At 48.0% G+C, this 18,005-nt stretch overlaps 8 protein-coding genes across 8 annotated transcripts; 4 read left to right on the top strand and 4 right to left on the bottom strand.

Moving 5' to 3' along the window:
* Nucleotides 1–966: 966 nt before the first annotated feature.
* On the bottom strand, nt 967–3,409 carry skn7 (uncharacterized protein; the record flags this gene model as incomplete). The annotated part of the gene is made up of 7 exons (XM_056646827.1): nt 3,293–3,409; nt 3,220–3,236; nt 3,033–3,105; nt 2,828–2,971; nt 1,805–2,713; nt 1,557–1,746; nt 967–1,487 (listed from the first exon to the last, which is right to left on the bottom strand). Exons 1-7 carry the CDS (start codon nt 3,341–3,343, stop codon nt 967–969), a joined length of 1,905 nt encoding a protein of 634 aa, XP_056498378.1. The 5' UTR covers nt 3,344–3,409.
* A 1,449-nt stretch (nt 3,410–4,858) lies between these two features.
* On the top strand, nt 4,859–5,683 carry N7469_007908 (peroxiredoxin family protein; the record flags this gene model as incomplete). Its single annotated transcript, XM_056646826.1, has 5 exons — nt 4,859–5,057; nt 5,155–5,254; nt 5,329–5,374; nt 5,439–5,604; nt 5,655–5,683. The coding sequence occupies 5 exons, from the start codon at nt 4,859–4,861 to the stop codon at nt 5,681–5,683; spliced, it is 540 nt and encodes a 179-aa protein (XP_056498377.1).
* Nucleotides 5,684–6,826: 1,143 nt separating this feature from the next.
* On the top strand, nt 6,827–8,852 carry N7469_007907 (epsin; the record flags this gene model as incomplete). The annotated part of the gene is made up of 4 exons (XM_056646825.1): nt 6,827–6,899; nt 7,095–7,164; nt 7,225–7,445; nt 7,504–8,852. The coding sequence occupies 4 exons, from the start codon at nt 6,827–6,829 to the stop codon at nt 8,850–8,852; spliced, it is 1,713 nt and encodes a 570-aa protein (XP_056498376.1).
* Nucleotides 8,853–9,605: 753 nt separating this feature from the next.
* On the top strand, nt 9,606–10,078 carry N7469_007906 (uncharacterized protein; the record flags this gene model as incomplete). Its single annotated transcript, XM_056646824.1, has 2 exons — nt 9,606–9,819; nt 9,906–10,078. The coding sequence occupies 2 exons, from the start codon at nt 9,606–9,608 to the stop codon at nt 10,076–10,078; spliced, it is 387 nt and encodes a 128-aa protein (XP_056498375.1).
* A 324-nt stretch (nt 10,079–10,402) lies between these two features.
* N7469_007905 (hexokinase family protein) lies at nt 10,403–12,219 on the bottom strand (the record flags this gene model as incomplete). Its single annotated transcript, XM_056646823.1, has 2 exons — nt 10,403–11,678; nt 11,771–12,219. The coding sequence occupies 2 exons, from the start codon at nt 12,217–12,219 to the stop codon at nt 10,403–10,405; spliced, it is 1,725 nt and encodes a 574-aa protein (XP_056498374.1).
* Nucleotides 12,220–12,676: 457 nt separating this feature from the next.
* On the bottom strand, nt 12,677–13,609 carry N7469_007904 (isoflavone reductase family protein; the record flags this gene model as incomplete). The annotated part of the gene is made up of 1 exon (XM_056646822.1): nt 12,677–13,609. The coding sequence occupies one exon, from the start codon at nt 13,607–13,609 to the stop codon at nt 12,677–12,679; it is 933 nt and encodes a 310-aa protein (XP_056498373.1).
* Nucleotides 13,610–13,995: 386 nt separating this feature from the next.
* N7469_007903 (uncharacterized protein) lies at nt 13,996–15,894 on the top strand (the record flags this gene model as incomplete). Its single annotated transcript, XM_056646821.1, has 1 exon — nt 13,996–15,894. The coding sequence occupies one exon, from the start codon at nt 13,996–13,998 to the stop codon at nt 15,892–15,894; it is 1,899 nt and encodes a 632-aa protein (XP_056498372.1).
* A 229-nt stretch (nt 15,895–16,123) lies between these two features.
* trpE (anthranilate synthase TRP2) lies at nt 16,124–17,944 on the bottom strand (the record flags this gene model as incomplete). The annotated part of the gene is made up of 4 exons (XM_056646820.1): nt 16,124–17,433; nt 17,537–17,610; nt 17,695–17,843; nt 17,933–17,944. 4 exons carry the CDS (start codon nt 17,942–17,944, stop codon nt 16,124–16,126), a joined length of 1,545 nt encoding a protein of 514 aa, XP_056498371.1.
* Between the last annotated feature and the right edge of the window lie 61 nt (nt 17,945–18,005).

Genomic DNA, 18,005 nt, shown 5'->3' with positions numbered 1-18,005 from the left:
CGTAAATCAGGTTATGTACATACCATACATACATACATTAGGCGGGCCGATCATCCATGGATCAGACCAAACGATAATCCATGCCTATATTAAGCTGCTATTAATATTAACGGCAGGTCAATTGGATGTGGGGGGGATTCGACGCGGTCTAGACCTTCAAATTCACGAAAGCATCCAAACTCTGTGTAGAACAATGGGGATTTGATAATCAAGTAGTTCGATCTCTTCTTCGGATAAGACTGCCGTGATTTCGCGGTCCTTTGCTACGCAAACTGAAATTAACTTGCTATCCTTGATTTCCAACACTTGCCTCCTTTAATTACTCAAGGCAAGGACGCGATTACACAAGCCTGTACTCCGTACATAAAAGGACGATGGTCTAGACCATCGATTTAGAACTTCACGCTAGGAATGCAAAGGGACGATCCGCGGGATTGTCCGCTGTTTGGGTGTAGTGGGGTTCTCCATCGTTGAATGACGAGTGATACGAAACATTTGAACATGTTCAAAGTGATGATGAATACATCCTGTCAATTCCTGTCCGAGTCCCTATTCTACCCAAGGTACGGAGATTAGACAAACCATGCAATTTGGCCCCCAAGACTTATTCAAAGAATGGAAAATAGTAATGAAAATAAAAGATGTTAATAATATGTACCTGACAGAAACAATTTCGCCCGTAATGTATATCAAAGAGCTGACGCGTGAAAAAGACACAATTTCGCCACCCACTTTACCGGCAACTTAAATAAAGAGAATTCAAAGAAACGCCATGACCTGTAAGGGAGGTGGGAAGACCGTGACTTAAGACAATACATCCAGAAAGTGAGGGTGGGTGATATACGATATGGGTCTCGTTATAAACAGTGGGAATCGTGAGATAATAGACAGGTGGGAGGAGGTGATGTGTGTGAGGGACGGAGAGAATAATGGTGAGAGCGAGAGAGAGCGAGAGCGAAATGGTCCCTAACCAGGTCGTCCAGCTTGTACGGCCATCATTGGCTGTTGAGGTGGGGCGTACATGCGTTGACGTTTAGCGATGTTCTGTACATCAGCAGCGCTGGACATGTCGGACATTTGTCTTCGGTGTGGTGGGCGTGTCGGAGGTCCTGATGAAGGTACCGCGACTGGAGGGGCGGGATATTGAACTCCGTTCTGGTCGACGGTATATGCGGCGGCTGGTGGCGCTGCCCCAGCTGCAGCCACGTATTGCCCTTGCACAGTCGGAATTGTTGGTGGAACAGTCTGCATGGCTTGCTGGAACTGACCAGGGGATTGCCAATTGTTTATAGAGCCAGCAGGGGATTGACCAGGAGAGCTATCCTCCTTGATAGACTGTGTAGCAGAACTCTGTGGAGCCATGGTAACTGTAGGGGGCTGGGGAGCCTCAACTCCCTGGGACATGGTCTTGAGATGGACCAGGTGCTTCTCAAGCATATCAAGTAGGCTCTTTCGAGTGAATGGTTTTGGTAGAACATCGTCCATGCCTGAATACAAATGTTAGAATCTGATTGGAGTAGATAGTGAAAGTCGTAAAGGGGCATAATTTTACTGACCATGTTGAAAGTATAGTTGAATGTCGTCACTTCGGATATTAGAGGTCATAGCGATGATAGGAGTACGGTCAAATTGGCGAATAAGGTGGCAAGCAGAAACACCATCCAAATGAGGCATAATGATATCCATCAGAATGAGATCGTATTTCTGACCATCTTGGATTTTGTTCACGGCTTGCAAGCCATCAAACTACATGGCATTAGCTCCAACTGATTTCTCCCCAAAGTTTGAAACAATGTAAACATACCGCGGTATCAATAACACAGTTGAAAGAGAAGAGAAACTTCCCGCCGATTTGTCGGCAAGTAGCATCATCCTCGACCAAAAGAATCTGTGGGCTACGAGCCCAGCCCGGGTCAACATTTGTGCTCTTCTTTCGGTTGTCAGGATATTGCCGACGTGCTTCGGGTTCCTCTGTTTTTGTTGCTGGCATTGGGTAAGGCACATTGTTGACGTGCTCACTGTACATAGGATCGATCCCATTGGTTGCTCCAACGGGGTAAACAACCTGTTCCAGATCTCCACCCATCTTATTCGGAAATACCATTGGCGTGGGCGCGGCAGTAGCTGGAGGGCGCACGCTTCCATTACATGCGACGTCCATTGCTGGAGTAGGAACTTGGGGCACACCTGGAGCGGCTGCAGCTGCAGCCGCAGCCTTCTGAGGATCATTCGCATCCACGCCCGGGAGATTAAATTGGATCTGGGCGTTCATATCACTCAGTAGTTTTGATGCCTGCTGGAGAGGCGATGAAGGCTCGTCGTCTGCGGTAGGCACCTGGGATGGGCTCATTGTCGATCCTTGTGCTTGGAAGGCGACAGCCTTGCTGTCCCTTCTTTGGCGCGCGTCTACTGTGAGCAAGTAATTCATCACTTGGTGGATGACATTCTCATGGTTTAACACGGTCTTCTGGACCCGCATCGTCTCCTGTAACATCAACTGGTGATCCACTGTAAGCTGTGCATAGCGATCTGAAAGATGTTGGATCTGTTGTTGCTGAGCAAGAATTTGTTGGTTAAGCAAGTCGATCTGTTGAGTTGGGGCGGAGTCGTCATTGTTCTGGGCCTGCTTTCGAGGAGCCGGGGCTTTACGGCGAATGTTGTCAAGGGATTCCTTGCTGTTGGCACGAAACTCCGGGTGTTTGAATTCCCACGCCTAGAAAGGTGGACTTGTGTAAGCCATAATTATCAAGTAAACGGGGGTGATGGAGTGAAAGGGGCCATGATGTGTCTCAACGGTGGAACAAGATCTTCAAAAGGAGCATCTTACATTTTGACCATACGGCGACTGGCCATTCTCTTCGTTGTTTTGGCGAACTTTGTGGAAGTCGTATTTGTTCAGCTGACGAACGAAACTGGCAAAGTTGCTGTGCTTGAAGTGTTTGGGTAGGATAGTCTTTGTAAATTTCTCGCACTGGATCGCCCCGAGTTAGTTTAACTTAGTGCGACCGCACAGAGCCGGATGGGCGCATTACCTCTAAGACGACGAAGCTATCCCCTTCGTCTCCCCAGCGTACAATAGACGCGTAGGAAGGATCCTCCAACATTCTAGCATCATGGTCAATATCCAGACAGAATCTCAACGGTCGCGGCAGGATGGAGCGAAGAAGGCGCGCGGCGGCGGGTGAAAAGTCGGCTAAGGAGGCAAGATAGAGGACTTACTTGTACAGTTTGCGCACCTATACATATTGTTAGAATCCTGATCTACCGATTCAGAGGATCTCAAGAAACTTACAAAGTCGGAGGAGTTCCCACTTGCTGGGGGCTGAGGCTGTTGACCCTCCATGGCCTAGAAGGGTCGATTAAACGAAAGTCGGCCGGGGCAAAGCAGGTCAAGCAGAACCCGGGGGGGACCGGGCTGCGATGCAAGAAAGCGATTCGATAGGGATAGAAGATGGCCGGGGGTGCGGTTGAAGGTCGAAAAAGCAAAGAAAAGGGAAAGAAAAAAAAATAGCAAGTCGCTAGGGTGAAAGGTGGGCTGAGAAAAGAAGAAGATTCTCTTGAAGGGAATTGGACGGGGGGTGGAGGGGAGTGGGCGGTCGACTCGAGTACTGCGGGTGTACCAAAGTTACCTGCTAGTGGGAATGGCCCTGCGCGTATCGCAAGGTACTATCCAGCAGTATACAGTATTGAATACATTTTAACCGTTGATTTTATTGAAATATAAAAAATTATTCATTTTTATTTAAGCATTTGGTATATATTGATACAACGATATTGATTAGTTATATGGTCTATACAGTAGATACTTGCATGCAAATGCAGGGCTGGATTCCTACATTCCCCCCCCCCAGATACGCCAGATACGCAGACGCAGAGTCTGCAGTGTACACCAGCTACATAGTACAATCATCAAAGAGAAAGAGGAAGAGAGAGGGTGCTTGATAAGTCAGTGCGCACGACATGGAGGGGGAGCTGCATGATTTAGCTCTCGGCTTTGCATACACTCCGTATAATGTTTAGAATTGTTTGGGAATAGACTGTATTCAGTCGGTCAGTAATACTGTAGAGCGTTAAAGCCAGAAAAATAATGTACTCCGTAGTATGTAGTATGTATGTACAGTAAAAGAGGCAAAGAAAAGAAAAAGAAAAATTATGACACGCCAAGACAAAGCGTTAAGACATGGTTTTTTGAGGAGAGCACAACGTCTCCACCAAACTGGGATCGGTGGGCCTCCTCGTGGGTGCGCGTTAACCAGTCCATCTGGTCGGTTGAGGTCCACTGAATGAGTTGGCAGAGGCAATAGAAAAAAAGTGTGGTCACCGTATACTCCTCGTCACCGTATTCATCATCATCAGTAATAATAATATTAAAAAAAAAAAATTCACAACTTGGAAATGACATCCCTAGCAAGGCTGGAATTCTCTAATGTGAACCTTGGTGAACCTGAAATAAAGAACCATCGGGGATGTCTCGGTTCTTTTCCCGCCGATTCCGTGGGCAGTGGGAATGGTACATACAATACAGTAAATAACAATAACTGGATTTCCCAATGCATACTGTAAAGAGTGTCCTTGCAGTATAACGTGTGAATGCTTAAAGAATATAGAGTAGAGTAGACAAGAGTAGATACTGTAGAATGGCAGATCCGGGGAAAGGCAAGTCAATTTGGTGTAGTACGTAGTAGAAAAGGGAAGGAATGATGGAGCCCTGGAAATGACGATCGTCGCGCCTTCCGCCATGACGGAATTGCTGCTGAGCTCGACATCACCTCTTGAACTACTCTCCTCTCTTCCTCTTTTTTCTCCTCTTCCCTTTCTTGTTTTGACCATCTCTCATTTCCAACAACGCAATTGAAAAATGTTCGCCGCTCGTCGTCTCGCTACTCGTGTCCCTCGCGCCGGTGTCGCGCCTTTCCACAGCACCGCGCCCGCGTTCGTCCAAAAGGGAGACTCCATCCCCAACATTGACCTGGTCGAAAGCTCCCCAGGTAACAAGGTCAACCTCGCCAAGGAGCTTTCGGGCAAGGGTGTCATTGTCGGTGTTCCGGCAGCATTCAGTAGGTGACACCAGCATTGAAGCCAAAAAAAAGAAGATTCAATTTCTCGATTGTGGGAAGCTTTGGACCTGATGTTGACCACTTTCGCACCACCTAGGCCCCGCTTGCTCGGCCAGTCACATCCCTGGTTACATCAATCACCCCAAGCTCAAAGAGGCCGGCCAGGTTTTCGTCGTTGCCGTGAACGATCCTTTTGTGTAAGTACCTGGGATGCGGCGCATTACGCTCTAACGTTCCTTGTGGATGGGACGCTGATTTGCAAACTCTACAGAACTAAAGCGTGGGCCGATTCTCTTGACCCCCAAGGCAAGAGCGGTGTATGTGACAGATCTTTTTCCTTACTATACCTCCAGACCTGTTTGAGCTCACAGCATTCCTTAGGTTCGCTTCCTAGGTGACCCCTCTGGTCAATTCACCGAGGCTCTTGACCTGAGCTTTGACAGCGCCGCAATCTTTGGTAACAACCGCAGCAAGCGTTATGCCTTGCTGGTCGAGGCTGGCAAAGTCAAGGAGGCTTTCGTGGAACCCGACAACATTGGTCTGAATGGTATGATTGTTTCGCCCCGACGTCAAAGCCTGTCACTGACAATAATTAAGTTTCGGCCGCCGAGAAGGTCCTCGCCTAGAGGAGTAAAGGCTGGCAATGTTGCTGCACATAATACGATATTGAAGGATACATTTCATTACTTTGTGTTTATGCTAGATAATGAGGTTCATGTAGAGCATCCGCAGTTCACCAGTTGGCGGAGATATAAATGGCATACATTGCATATGCATATGGAGGGCGTATACAATATACAACATATTCGTAGTAAACTCATTGGCATTTATTCATTTGCCGTGACCCTAGATTTCAAGCATTGGCGAAATAATTGCCTGTGATGCAGAATTGCAAAGGACTTTATATATCTTACTCTACTGTAGCTCATAGATATGTACTAACTTCAGTGGTACTACTCGCTCACAATTTCCAAGGTTGGCGGCTGCCTAGACTGACGCGGCCCATTGCCACAGCTGTGGCGGTGATATGCCAAACTTGAACGCGTTCGAGAAGGACTGAACCCTGCAGATCCGCCATTCTGAAGCACTCAGCAATTTTATGTAGGAGCACATATTGCCATACTGAATGGTATGTGCGTTGCTTAATCTCAATGGAATTCCAACTGGTATAGTTATTATCGGCGTTAGCAATGACATTGCCACTGTCTTCGAATGCATAAATAATAGTGATTCGTATTGCCAAATCTGGGAAACTAGGGATTGAACCGGAGATATTATAATCTATCAGTAACTCTAATAGTACTACACTAAGTCAATTCCACTGTCAAAAATAAATTAGTCCTCCGTACATTAAGACTACACCCAAAGTACACCGTTTCTTGTTGGAACCCTCCAAGATCGGCAGTCTCCCGCCTCGTCATTGCCAAGGCTGTGTCCCCCGTTCCAGCCACAGTCCCCTCTCCTCAACTCATCTCTCTTCATCTCTCTTTTCCACCCAAGCGCCCAATTCTTTGATCTCTCCCTCTCAGTGGCTGGTCCGCCGACTTGATATTTTAATAGGATATACACTGCATCTACGCAGACTCGTTCCACGTCTACCGCCTTGGGCCGCCATCCGGAGTAAGGTGACAGAGTGGGCTGTAAGAGCTTGGCAACCAAGAACACTCCAGCTATAACCCCCTCCGGAACAATCTGAGCGGCTTGCCTATCGCAACTTCACCCCGACACCACCCCTCGCCTTCTGCAAAGATCGCGACCATCCCGGCACCATGTCGAAGGTCGTGCGCAGCGTCAAGAACGTTACAAAGGGATATTCATCTGTGCAGGTGAAGGTCCGAAATGGTACGTTGGAACGCCTCTACCTGAGATCAAAAATCGAGAAATCCTGCACTCAGTTCTCGCCTTGATGGACTGGACTTCTTCTTGCCACTACCCCTTCATTGGGCCGGTGGCGTCCATTTGTCGATATCATAGGCACTGTCAATGATCGCGCTCTAGCCAATCGCAATGCATAAGCTAATGGAAATGGTATTCTAGCAACCAGCAATGATCCATGGGGCCCGACGGGTACCGACATGTCCGAGATCGCGGCCATGACCTTTGGGAGGTAAGCATTGGGAGGCAACATATGATAAGGGGCATCTTATCTAACATAGATTGCATGTAGTCCGAACGAGTTCTATGAGATCATGGACATGATTGATAAGCGTCTCAACGACAAAGGAAAGAATTGGCGACACGTCCTGAAATCATTGAAAGTCTTGGACTATTGCCTTCACGAAGGCTCGGAGCTGGTTGTGACATGGGCGCGCAAAAATGTCTATATCATTAAAACATTGCGCGAATTCCAATATGTCGACGAGGAGGGACGTGACGTTGGCCAGAACGGTGAGTATCACTCTTGGAGCCGGATTTGAGGGAAGAATTTATGCTTATTCAATTGAAGTTCGCGTTGCGGCGAAGGAACTTACGGCATTGGTCCTGGATGAAGACCGATTGCGAAGCGAACGATCCGATCGTAAGCTCTGGAAAACCCGGGTCAGCGGGCTTGATGATCAACCTGGGGGCTTTGGCAACGAACCGCCGCGCCGGGAGCGACGGAGACGTAACCCCGATGACGAGGACGACACCGAATACCGCCTTGCAATCGAAGCCAGCAAAGCTGAAGCCGAGGAAGAGCGAAGACGACGTGCCAAGGAAGCGGGTATCGACAATGATGAAGACCTTGCCAAGGCCATCAAACTTAGTCAAGAGGAGGAGGAATTGCGGAAACGTGAATTGGAGGAGAGCAATGCACACGCGCTCTTTGATGATACTCCCACCCAGGTGCAGCCGACTGGTTTCAACCAGGGCTATCAGCAACAGGGTGCCGTGGACTGGTTCGGCAACCCGATCAACGCGCAGCAGCCCATGACGACCGGCTTCCTCAACAATCAATACGCACAGCCAACTGGATTCCAAAACCAGCCCACGGGCATGAACCCTTACACCAATGGTTACCAGCAACCCACCGGATTTGACCAGAACCCATACGGACAACCCCAGAACAACTTTTTGCAACCGCAGGCGGCTCTCCAGCCCCAGCATACCGCATTTAACACCAATAACCCATATGGTGGACCCGGAGACATGTTCGCGCAACAGCAGCCGCAGCAACAGCAACAGCCGCAAGAGACTTACCAGTCAGCTGGTAGCAACAATCCCTGGTCCTCTAACCAACCAGCCGAGGCCCTGAAGCCCATGCCGACAGGCTCCAACAACCCCTTCGCCATGCGTACCCAACAAACCCAGCAACCCCAGTTCAACAAGCCACAGGGACCTCCCTCGCTCAATACCCTGGCGGAAGACCGGGCAACGAACCAGTACAACCAGTACAGCCAATTCAACCAAGCTAGCAACCCGCTTACGCAGCAGCCGACCCAACCAAACCCCATTACCAATTTCCAAGCACCGCAGCCTCCGAAGAGTACCCCACCACAGCCATCAGACCCCCATCACGCCCGTCTGAATGCACTTCTCTCGACTGGCGAGGGACAAGATACCTTTGGAAACGTTGGAGATCTTCGTATTCCTGCACAGCACACAGCGCCCGGAACATTTGTTAACTCTGCTGGTCAAGGTTTGGACCGTCTGCACGCGAATCAAACTGGTACCAACCCATTCTTTGGACAGCAATTCACTGGCGTGCCCCAGCAAACCGGCTATATGGCGCAACAGCCAGCTAGTAACCCGTGGGGTGCTTCTCAGCCACAGAAGCAACAGCAGCAACACGGTGGCAGCTTGATTGATTTGTAAATTTGCTGTTCAGCACCGGCTATGTCCATTATCATTGATTTGTTTGGGAGTATACGTGGGCTGGAACAATGTTTCCTACTCTTGCCCTTACCTGCCCTTCACCCTGCTCTTTCTACATCTATCTACGATAGTTCGTGCGGTTAATTGCATTGGGAAGCCAACACAAGACCGATATTCTGTTCTATCACGTTCCGCCTTTGCTTTCCTTCTCTCCCTTGATCCAGCGTTATTTCCTGGACTTGTTGAAATTCTCTCTCTCTCTCTCTCTGACCCTTTCTAACCCCATTTGTCGATCACTCTTCCTCAAGCTTCCATTTCTCATTTGTTCACCTGTCATTGTCGTTAGGATATCCTTCTCAATTCTCAAATGGTCTTTAAGATGTTTCTTTTTATCATGGAAATATTGTAGGAATTCATCTGTGCTATCCTTCCTCATTTTCTAGTAGGCTAGTGGTAGACAGGAAGCCACTGAATTTGAGAGATACTTGGAAAACCGAGCACAAGTAAGTTTACTCCTCATATCCAAAAGATATTCTATCGGAATATTCTCTATTTCTACAAAACATTGTTCCAATTTGTATATGCCCCAAGAATATCCTTTGTATAGATCTAGCCCCACAGTCACGTTACACCACGTGCCCACCAGCCACAGCCAATCCCTGAATTTGTAATGCGCCGCGATTGGCAACCTCATTGCGAAACCGCCCGCAGCAAAACCTCACCTCTTCTCCCCAATCACCCCCGCCAAGCTTCATGTTTCCCCGCGCCTCCTCCCTAACTGTCTTGAGCAGAGGCACCCGCTACCTCTTCCGTCCACAAACAATCCGCCCAACCTCATTCTCCGCGCGCGCTTTTTCCGCCGTCCACGCTGCTATGGCTGATACTTCTGGCATCACGACTGATTCACTTCAGGCGAAGTTGATTTCTGAGCTTCAGGCTGATCATGTTGAGATTGAGGATTTATCTGGTAAGACTAGACATCGATTCTTTGGCTTGCAAAAGCTACTTGTGCACTGGGGATGATAAACGGAATTAAACTAATTGGGATTCTAGGTGGATGTGGACAAGCGTTTCAGGCTGTGATTGTTTCACAGCAATTTGCGGGAAAAACTATGCTTGCTCGACACCGTCTTGTTAATGCCGTTTTGAAGGAGGAAATTGCTGCTATCCATGCTTGGACTCCTAAGTGTTTTACCCCCGAGCAGTGGCAGGCTACTCAGCAGTAGATACTGCCATGAACATGTTACGGTTTGGAGGGGAGACCATTGCACATTCTTAATGAGTGGATCTGCCTGGAAGAAGATTCTAAGTGTTTTGGTGACTGTTTAGAACGCACCTCATTTGAATTGTCGTCCGGTATGGCCTCGTGAAATAATTTATGATACTGTTTTAAACGAGGCAAAGCTCTTAACTTATCAATCATGTTAGAAGCTTTCTTATTTACTTTGACTTGTACGATAGATTGAGTGGTTGACATGAGTTATTTGAACTATTTTTTCTCTTTTGCTTTATTTACAGACTTTCTAAATGCATTGGTATCTCTTTGTCATCTAACAGTTACTTCCCACTTCTGAAAAATATGATGGAATATTAGGCGCTCCCATTTGACTGGCTGCTTCATCTTGAGGGGAACTGATAATCCCATTGATTTCACCGGCCACCGTCCCCGCAAGAACTCCAACGCCGACAATACCTCCATCATCGGCTGATCTAAGGAGGACGCTCTTCCCTCCACTTTGAGGACCATCGCTGATCAAGAGACGGTTGATGTATAGTTGGATTGTCTCCTTATAGTTGGGATAGTGTGAAATCACACCTCCAGAGACAGCCACTACTAACTCTTCAGGTCCATTCTTCCATCCCGACATGGAGGAGCCATTCTCGGGAAGTTTGGTATCTGCAAGGGAGGTCTCTTGCTCTCCGTCTGATTTTGATTCTGATTCTGATTCTGATGGAGGATCTAAAACTTCCGCGTTCTGTAATCGAATCTCCCGTGTACAGGCGAGAAGTCCTACAGTCGCTGCCGCTACCAGAGCAGCCGATCGATCTTGCACCGCGGCGGCAATCAGGCGAATATGACCTGCATACTCAGATGTCCACATCCAATCACTGGACTCAGAAGGTGGAAGTTCCTCCGATAGCTTCTTCGCCAATTTCTCGTCAGACCGACTCGTTGCCACATGGAGAGAGAGAAAATCTGTTGTAAGCTTAAACCTTTCGACCAGCTTCGATGGGAGCGATGCCACTGATACCGCTTTAATCTTATGGAACCATTCAAAGCAAATGATTCGCACGAGCTCGCCCATGTAACGGCCTCCAACTAGGTATTCAAATGGCTGGAACCCTGGACGGTCAGAATGAGCCTCTAGCTCTTTATCCCAGTCTGTTACAATCCCATGCTCCTGCAATGGAGCTGCCGCCCCTCGAAGGGTCCATTCTGTCGAAACAACAGTTTCAGTGGCATCTGGTGCTTTTTCCCGGATGTGTTGAGTCTTTTCTTCCTGCAGATCAGCCATCTTCATGGGCACAGCGGAGTTGCAGCCGGCACCGCAAATCAGACCCATGACCACACGGGAATTATGGAACGCATTGGTATATGCGAGCGATGCGAGAGTTGCAATGGTATCGTTAGTCATGACAGTGATTTTTAGTTTGGGTAGACAGTACTTCTTCTGCCGTTTTGCTGGCATCTCAGCCGGGTCTTCGTCCGAGCGTCGCGTGTGGCACTCATACCCATCTAACAGAGCCCGCTGTAGATTGAGAGAAGCGCCTAACGCAAAACCTTTCCCCGTCGGAAGAAGGATAGCTTCGTTATGCAGCTTTTGTCTATAGACCGTTTGGTCAATACAACGATGATGGGGGGTGCATCGCAGGGCGAAATAGGTGGGGGGGGGGGAATAAGATGATGCGATCCATACTTAATAGGAAAACAAAAGGAGATGCCCATCGCCACCTCGGCAGGAGCATCGACCTTGGAATTTGCCAGATCATCATGAATTACCTCCGCGATACGATCGCCGATCCATGCGAAAAGTTCCGTTGCCTGGTCTCGACGAAGACGATCTTCAATCGGCCACGCCTTTTCTAGAGTGCGTCGTACATGTGAGGGTTTTCCCACTTGTTCTTCGCCGAGTAACTCGATAAACGCCACCCGGAGATAATGCAGACCGACATATACTGCCAAATAGCGACCTTTTTCCCGACCTGTAGGGAGACGTATTGTGGCCGTTGGGGAGAAGAGCTCCGAGGAACCCGCGGCTAGTTGACGATATGTGATGGAAAGACTGGAAGATAGCGCGTATAACCGCGTGATATCATTTCGAAGAGGCTGTAAGAAGGCGTGAAGAGATGGATCGGACCTTGCCATTACTAAAATATATTCTCATCCGCCTCCGACAGTTCGAGATTTGATTGAAAATTTCACAACTTCATGAATTTTTTTTTTGAAGGGCGGGGGGATGAAAGGTGGGCCACTTTAGGCGGGAGAGGTTACATTTAGATGTAACAGTGGCAGACAAACAACACGCTAGCAAAACAGTCTACACAGTACTATCATTAATTAAGATATCAACAATGAACAGTGTTGGATATCATCAAGTAGGGTACTGGTGGGATGATGCTGTTAATAATTAGAATAGTATGCGTATAGCTAAATTATGAGTAACTAACTGGACGGGGGTGTTTACTATACCTGGTTGCTACCAGCATGATAAAGTACCTACTAGATACTATTAAGCTTAAACTAGTATTTAGTTTACCATGTTGAAATTATGTCGATCAACTTTAAAGATCCTCAGCTATCCTCTTGTACTAATGCAGTAAGATTACTGCGGCGGCCAAACGTAGTCGTTCCAAGGTCGCCCACCAGCATGCTCCGCTAAATCAGCGAGAGTGGTCCATTTCCACAACAATTGCTGAGGATTAACCAATTCATTATCACCACCCAGACCTCCATCCGTGTGATCGATTTTATCTTCGCCCATCAGGAACCGTAGATAACCGGCAGGATCCCATGAAGGGGTGGCGGTCTTTTCTTTCTTATATTCATCAAGAGGAATCTCCGTCACTTCAATTTGTCCAGCTCCGGCATCTCCCATTATCGAGGCAATCTCCGAGATAGAACGGGTATCACCGCCAACGTGAAGAGTGCTTGGAGCTAGGTCCGGGGGCAGAGTGGCCAGCGCAGCAACGGTCTTCCCGACATCATCGAGGGAAGTAAATGAGATAGGCGATTGGCATGACCCCACACTCTCATATTTGCCATTTCTAGTATCAAAACCAAACCAAGGCCCGATACTATCCTCCAAGAAGAGACCGCAGAATAGACGACAGACCTTGACATTTGGAATTATCTTTTGGGCGAGGGCAAAATGCTTCTTCTTCTCATCCCATTCTAGATGGGCGAAGTCATGGACATAATGATCAACTCCGAATTCAGAAGGGAAGTAGATCTCCACGTCTGTTTGGGGTAGTGCTTGTAGAAGCTTCTCCTTGAAAGAATGCCCCGCTGGTCCAACTGTATTCACGAGAACTTGGACGCCCTGTAGAGCTTTGGAGATGTTGTCTTCATCATATTTTCGAACGGTATACTCTGCATTTGACTCGAAACCAGCGATACTGGAAGCATCCTTGCGAGATAGAAGGATGATGTCGGAGAATTTGCTGCGGAAGAAAGGAGAGAGAAAGGCAGATGCCACATGCCGTCCGAGATGCCCTGTAGCTCCTGCAATAGCCACAACGGGTCGAGAAGCAGACATTGTGATGTGTACAAGGTACGAGAGGGTAACCTATAGCTGATTAGTGATAAGATGAAAAGAGAAGATTGCCGTCTTTATTTATTGCACTTCAATCTAATTGAATATTCACGAAGGAATGAGTTGTTGCTTAGAGAGCGCGACGGAGGATTTCCGCATCACATCATCATGCATTGAGCCTCGAGCTGTGATTGGCTGAACTTGGATGTTTGTTTAAAATGCAAACTAAACAAACATCATGATAAAAATTGCACTGACCAATCATCATTCGTTTTCCAAAGTATACAAAGTGCTATATTGTTTGCAAAAGTTGAAGAAATCCATTCGATGAATTGATATAAATAACCTCACATTCTTCAGATTGAGGACTTTTCCTCTTCATTTCCACCATGGCTTCTGAAAGCATATCACAAAAGCTCGAAAGAGTCTTGCTCGCTCTAATTGCGAAGCAAGAGCAACGGTCCACAGCCCTGGGTCAGACTCAGTCTTGCCAACAATGTTCAAAGAAGGAATGGATTGAAGAGCTAGATACTTGGGGCCAGCTTGAAACTCTCCGTCGTATTCTCTGCGAACGACACCCGGGAATTGAACTTCCATCAACCATACAAGATGATGTTGATCAAGTGATCGCCTATCGAAACAGTCACACTCTGTTGACGTCTACGTCTTGCATCATTCCAAGTGCAACACTTGAAGACAGAAATTTTGAAGATGCAAATCAGGTGAGGATATCCTGTTGGAAAGGAGACATCACAACCTTGACAGATGTCACGGCTATCGTGAACGCGGCAAATTCAAGACTATTGGGATGCTTTGTCCCCCAGCACCGCTGCATCGACAGTGTGATCCATTCGGCTGCTGGTCCACGCCTTCGCGATTCTTGCCACTCTATCATGCTATCACAAAGACATCCAGAGCCCACAGGTCGAGTCAAAGTCACGCCAGGGTTTCAACTTCCAGCACAATGGATTCTCCATACCGTTGGACCCCAGCTCAATTCTGGCGAGGTACCTAAGCCCTGGCAGCAAGCTAAGCTAGCAAGATGTTATGAATCCTGCTTGGAAGCTACAGAGGATCTTGCGGCTTTGCCAGATGGAAGGAAAGTCTTGGTTTTCTGCTGTATATCAACAGGTCTATTCGCTTTCCCTTCAGACCTGGCGGCACGCATTGCTGTAGAAACGGTCAAGGAATGGTACCGCTCGCACCCAAAGACCAGCATAACAGATATCATATTTAACACCTTCGAAGAGAAAGATCAGGAAATTTATCAAAATCTGCTCTCTCAATTCCCCACACATGCGGCTATCGAACGTCTCCCAATGATCTCACCCTCACCCGGAACCATCAAAGCACGCGCCTGGCTCAAACAAGCAGATACTCTGATCATCACCGCAGGAGCCGGCCTTTCCTCCGCCGCAGGTCTAGACTATACCTCCAAATCTCTATTCAGCAAATACTTCCCCGCCTTTCGAGCAAAGGGACTACGTCAATTATACGACGTATTTGGATATCAAGAGTGGGACAGTCCAGCCGAGAAATGGGGCTATTATTTCCTGCATCTTGACATGGTACGAAGATGGCCACTGTCGGAAGTATATGGGAAACTTCATAATCTCACGGTACGGTTTCCGGGGAAATACTTCATACGCACGACGAATGCGGATGGATTCTTTGTTAAGAATGGTTTTGATGAAGACGTGATTTCGACTCCGCAGGGTCAATATCGATTTCTACAGTGTTTTGATAAATGTAGGGAGGATGCTTATACCCTTTCTGAACCCTTCGTTGATGCTGCGCTACCGTTCATCGACTCAAAAACACAAGTTCTAATGGATGCGTCTAAGATTCCAAAGTGTCGGTTTTGTGGTGGTGAGGTGACGCTCTGTGTGCGTGGTGGGGGTTACTTCAATTCTGAGCCTTTTCGAGATCAAGAGATCAAGTGGAATATGTTCTTGCGTGGACTGGAGAAGGATGGAACTGACAGCCTTGAAGACATTTCACCTTCAACTTCCTGTGGACGAGTGGTTCTGCTTGAGCTCGGTGTTGGATTGAACACCCCTGGTGTACTGCGATGGCCAAATGAGGACTTGGTTTCCGGGTCGAAAAATAAAGATTTCCGATTGATTCGAGTCGGAAAGGAAGCGTCTGGATGTGTGCCTTGGGAACTGGAGGAAGAGGACTTGGCCGTTGGAATTGATGGAGATATTCTGGCTGCTTTGAACCTGATGATTACTGAGACTCCCACTTTATCAAATAGTTACACGAGTGGAGATAATGCGGCTGATTAGACCATATAAGAGAAGATTGATAAAATGATACTGGGCATAATTCTTTGATCACATCTAAAGGACATTGCCATAACCCGAGGGTAGCCATGAAGTGAGAAAAAAAAAATAAGAGCATGCATAATTCGCCGAAAATTTGACCATAAATCGCTAGAATGCCAAAATAGCACCCCGTTAGTCTAGTAAACTGAGAACCAATAACAATAAGTATATCCCCGCTCAATCGAGCTTTCTAGTTACCCTCCAGACTCAGATACTTTTCTTCAGCACCACGGATACAAGCGATGTTGGCACCGAGCTTGTTGATAGTCTCCATGTACTCGTCGTACGGGTCTGAGTCAAAGACGATACCACCTCCAGCTTGTAGATAGGCCACGCCATCCTTGACCATCATTGTTCGAAGAGCAATGCAAGTATCCATCGCACCAGGCTCCTCGCTTGAACCGTCCGCACTAGAAATGTTGTACCCGAAGTAGCCGACAGCGCCGGCATAGACACCGCGCTTTTCACCCTCCAATTCGGCAATCAGTTGCATTGCGCGAACCTTAGGCGCACCGGAAACTGTACCGGCGGGGAAGATGGATCGAAAAGCATCAAAGCGAGTCTTACCAGGACGAAGCACGCCAGATACCTGTGATACAAGATGCTGGACGTGAGAGAATTTCTCGACGACCATCAATCGGTCCACTTGTGTGGTAATTGGATCACAGACTCGGTTGACGTCGTTGCGGGCTAAGTCGACCAGCATTACGTGCTCGGCGCGATCCTTCAGACTGCCGCGCAGCTCATCAGCCAACGCAGTATCCTCTTCCAAGGTCTTACCGCGCTTCACTGTACCCGCAATAGGGTGAGTGATGATGCGGCCTCGGTCCTCTTTAACAAGGAGTTCGGGGCTGGCGCCGACAAGCTGGAAATCTTGGCAATCGATGTAGAAAAGATAGGGAGAAGGGTTGACGGTACGAAGGTGACGGAAGAGGTTATAAGGGTGCAAGGATGTTGGCCGCGAGAGACGTTGTGAGGGGACGGTTTGGAAAATATCGCCCTTGCCAATGTGCTCCTTCAACTTCTTGACGTGGTTCTCATAACCTTCCTGACCAATATTGGATTTATATTCCTGGTTCTGTTTGATAGGGGCCTGCGGGGGCAGAGGTGTGCGATCCTGTAACAAGGTGTCGATAGTCTTTTGAATAGCTGCTTGGCCCTTGCGATACTCGGTCTCGATGTCAGCGTCATTGGCGGGAATCGGGACATAGCTGACGACCTTGACTGTCTGGAAGAAATGATCGAAAGCAACAATCGTATCGAAGAGCATGAAGAATGACTCGGGTACTCCCAAAACATCCTTCATGGGTCGGGCAGTCTTGGGCTCAAAGTATCGCACACAGTCGTAACCCACATATCCAATGGCACCTCCAGTCAAGGGTGGAAGCACCAAGCCAGGAACCGATGCAACACGGAATTGAGAGAGTTCCTCCTCGAGGTAGGGAAGAGGGTCAGCCTCAGGGCCATGGCCGGGGCCAGTCTTGAGAACCTTCCTAGGGTCTTTAGAAAGCCAAATGAGTCAAAGTCTTGGTCAAGGTTTCACGCGATAGATATAAAAAAAAAAGCAAAAAGAGAGGAAGAGAATAAAAGGGGGTTCACCCACCAGCACCAACAAAACTGTATCGCCCAATAGTCTCAGTAGTAGCAGCACTTTCGTATAAAAATGAGAGTCGCGAACTGTAGCATGTCCGTTAGTCCTCGTGACCTAAAATTTCCCCGCGGCTCTCCGCAGGTCAGCGTCAGGCACTGCCATCAACTTACTTCTCTGCAATCTTCAGGTAGGCCAAGGTAGGCGTCAATAGATCCGCGGGAATGGAGGCCGTAATAGGCAGAAGGTTTGGGGGAAATTGGGAGTTTCTCGATTTCGAGATAACCTCTAGAGCCGTCTCGAGCGACGGGACATTGGCGATCTGAGTCATTGCAGAGCGCATTAGCGGACTTGTGATTTTTCAAGATACAAATTATCCGGTAAGGATTCTGGCGTGGGGAGCCAACTTACTGGAGGTGCCATGATTAGCTCTTATCCTCGTGGAATGGCTGAAGAGGCAGAGGGACTGTTTGTGATAGAGAGA

Source organism: Penicillium citrinum (genome assembly GCF_028827155.1).
Source record: "Penicillium citrinum strain IBT 23319 chromosome Unknown utg000007l:1.0-2040159.0:1.0-2041076.0, whole genome shotgun sequence".
Classification (NCBI taxonomy): domain Eukaryota; kingdom Fungi; phylum Ascomycota; class Eurotiomycetes; order Eurotiales; family Aspergillaceae; genus Penicillium; species Penicillium citrinum.
This window is presented reverse-complemented; position numbering and strand designations above follow the sequence as displayed.